This window comes from Morone saxatilis, unplaced genomic scaffold (genome assembly GCF_004916995.1).
Source record: "Morone saxatilis isolate NCDOM2014 unplaced genomic scaffold, NCSU_SB_2.0 Contig17, whole genome shotgun sequence".
NCBI lineage: Eukaryota > Metazoa > Chordata > Actinopteri > Moronidae > Morone > Morone saxatilis.
The window spans coordinates 26,519,220-26,522,500 of NW_023339729.1; the positions used below are offsets into that span (position 1 = coordinate 26,519,220).

A 3,281-nucleotide genomic window follows, 5' to 3' on the forward strand; every position below is an offset into this window, starting at 1 on the left:
CTTACTTCCTGTTGCCAGAAGGTGGCGCTATCACTATATCTGAATATTGTCACGTAGACGTGTTCAGGGCGGGACTGTTATCAAACGTGTGAAGTTTCATTGAGATTGGACCATGTACACTGAAGTTGTTGTCTCTCTGTCCTTCTCGCTTTACCCCTCTCTCTCTCTTTACCCCTCTCTCTCTGTCTGTCTTTCACTCTGTCTCTCTAATCCTGCCTCCAGGAACACCTCCCTCGCACGTCCAGCTGGGAGGAGGCCACGGGGCAGGCCGAGGAGCAGATGGAGAGATTATATCTCCACACAGGCCTGGGAACACCTCAGGATCCCCCAGTCAGAGTTGGCCGATGTGGCAGGGAAAGGAATTGTGGGTCTTCTGTTGGACCTGCTTACCCCTCGACCTGACCCCCGGATAAGCGGATGAAGATGTTGATGATGAACTAATAATCAATTAACATAAAAGAATGAAACAGACTCACCTTCTCACCTGCAGTGATGTCGGACTGCATCATCCTAACAAAGACTTCTCTGATTGGACGACAGCTGAACGGAAGATCTGTGGTCAGCCATAGCTGAAGTCTTGAAGAGGTGGAGCAGGATGAGCAGGAGGAAAATAATTGATGAAAAACTGGATGAAGAGTTTCAGTGATTTTCTGCTGTCAATCAAACTGAAATTCTTCAAACTTCTTCATATCGTAAAAAATCTGATTGGACAGATGCCAGGTGTTTTACGTGCTGAGCCACAGTCTGTGTGTTACCTCTATAAGACGCCAGGAGAATTCAATTCAATTCATTTTATTTGTATAGCGCAATTCATAACAGAAGTTATCTCAGGACCACTTTTCAAATAGAGCAGGTCTAGATCGAACTCTTTATAACATTATTTACAGAGACCCAACAGTACCACCATGAGCAAGCACTTGGCCAAGGGCAAGGAAAAACTGCCTGTTAAAAGACAGAAACCTAGGACAGATCCAAGCACACAGGAAGTACCAGTGATGTACTGCTTTGGATGAGGGCAGCAACAAAACAGACACCTAAAAAAGGCTCACTTTTACGTTATACTTAAAGTCTCAGACAGTCCTTTCTGATGGGAAACTGAAGCAGTTATATTGCTCTCTTCAAAGACAAAAACAGATTTTTGTCTGTCTCTTTAGAGGGCCGTGTACTGTAGGTAGACTCACTGTCAGCGATAATACAACCCCACTTAAGAAAAAAAACAGACTGTCCCTCCAACAGGTAACAGATAGAAGATATAACACATGCTTTCTCAACTGCAGGATTCAGTGTGTGGTAAAACAAAAATTGATTCTAAATTCAGCTTCTGATGTCTGACTTTTGCTTTGACAGAATAGCTTCAACAGATGATGTTAATTGTATTGATAAGAATCAGCAGCAGTTGTGTATATGTATATAGTTTACAATTACAGTAATGTGCTCTGATTGCAGGAATGAAAATCTGTCTCTATGTTACGTTAACAAAAGCTCAAGACAACATTGTGTTCGGGTTAGGGAAGGATAAATGTGCTTGGTTTAAATTCTGTTAAAGTGCTTTCAATGAGTGTGAAAATGTGGGTCCCAAGGTGAGAGCAATTGTAACCAATCTAAGAGGTACAGACAGGTGGGACATGTCCTTGTCTCCTCTGAAGCAACAAAAACGAAAAACAGCAGAAAATAAATGAAAAGTTAACCAGATAAATTATAGAAAGATTCACAAAGAATACAGATAAAAAAAAATACATTTATTTAAATGTAGTCTGAGATCATCAAACCAGCTCTCTGTAAAATCTGGTATTTGTTCAATCCCACTGTGGTAATAGCTATTGACAGCTATACAATGTTCTCATTCCATTACTTACTTACTCAAAAACTTTTATAACACAGACATTAACAAGGTCAACAACAGCAGACACAGCAAGCATCTAATATTACTGACTTATATTATTGACTCCAGCTTGTCGTCTGTCTGCCGCCTTTTATTTTACCAAGCTCTCTTTATCCAACCACTAACAGACAGTCCCACTTTCACTCTCCCTTTTTGCTTTTGAGCCTCTGACAGTAGCTCTGTCCATAGAAGCTGCTGAGGCCACTTGCATTGACTATTCGCCCAACGACGCCAGCGTCGTTCTCCGTCCCAGACCTATAAACTTCCTCCTCCCGGTGGTCTAAAACTCTTGTAGCACACAGTTCGGTTAACTGAGCTAATTTACTAATGAAAACTACAGTTACCAGCAGTGAGCCATTATTTTAGCAAATAGTAAAGCTTCCTGTCCATCAGGAGTTAAGGCTGAGCAAACATACAATTGTAAACGGATCAACCAGTTACACAATATGATAACTGGTGTCAGAGACCATTCACCTGTTATTTTAAGGTAAATTTTAAGGTAGAATTTTCAGAAATTGTGTGTTTAAGTTTGTATTTAAGTTTCCCAACCAGTTAATATTTTTATTCACAATACGAAAGCTCAGAAAAATCAGTTAAAAAGTTCTATATATATTTCAATATATTGAAAAAAACACCCCCAGTGTGCGAAGGCCTCCAGTAAGGAGCTTCTTGGACAGGTGATGAAGGCTTTTTTAAATCTTCTCTCACCTGGACAGACTGCAGTTCTCACTCAGGTGTCCCAGATCGCCATCAGCTGTCAGGTTGATTTTCTGGGTCAGTCCTCGATCTGGTCCCTCCTCTTGGATGTCTCGCAGGACCAGTGTAGCCGTAGAAACAGGAGGCATGGCCAGGGGAATACCGGAGAAGGAGTCTATGCCACTGTCTGTTGATGCCCCGTCGATGTAGGTAAGGCCCTGCTGCTCAGAGTGTCTGAACTCACTGCTGCTGCTCCACGAGTTGCTGGACAACGTGTTGCTGCTGGAGTTTTTGTCTTCAGACTGCAGACAAAGACATTCAGACAGAAATGTATAACTCATTAACTTAATATGTGACTTTTTTTAATCTTTGATATTCTCTTGACACAATTAAGTGTTAATAAACGGTTAGGTAACTTGTAAACTCAGATTTAATATTCAACTCACTTTGTGCTGCTGGTCGTCACTCTCTACTTTTGTACTGAGCTGACTCTCCCTCAGTACCTTTGTGACATGATGATCACAAGGATGATGATGATGATGATGATGAAGCCACGTGGTCCCTTGAGAAGAACATAAAGAGTGAATGACATTAAAATAGTTACTGGCTTGGGGTTAGGGTTACAGGTGGTCGTAATGTTTTTCAGTCCCAGACCAACAGACTGGAGGGTTAGGGTTCCCGCCTGGGAGTTGAGGACGGCATC

At 41.8% G+C, this 3,281-nt stretch overlaps 1 protein-coding gene across 1 annotated transcript in view; it reads right to left on the bottom strand.

Annotated features, from left to right (window-relative positions):
* Positions 1-476: 476 nt before the first annotated feature.
* LOC118326989 overlaps positions 477-3,281 on the bottom strand; it is a gene marked incomplete at its 3' end in the record, with an annotated part of 2,971 nt that continues 166 nt past the window's right edge. Inside the window, 3 exon segments of the mRNA XM_035660154.1 lie at positions 477-576; positions 2,591-2,880; positions 3,025-3,185. Coding sequence (XP_035516047.1) covers positions 477-576; positions 2,591-2,880; positions 3,025-3,185 — 551 coding nt within the window.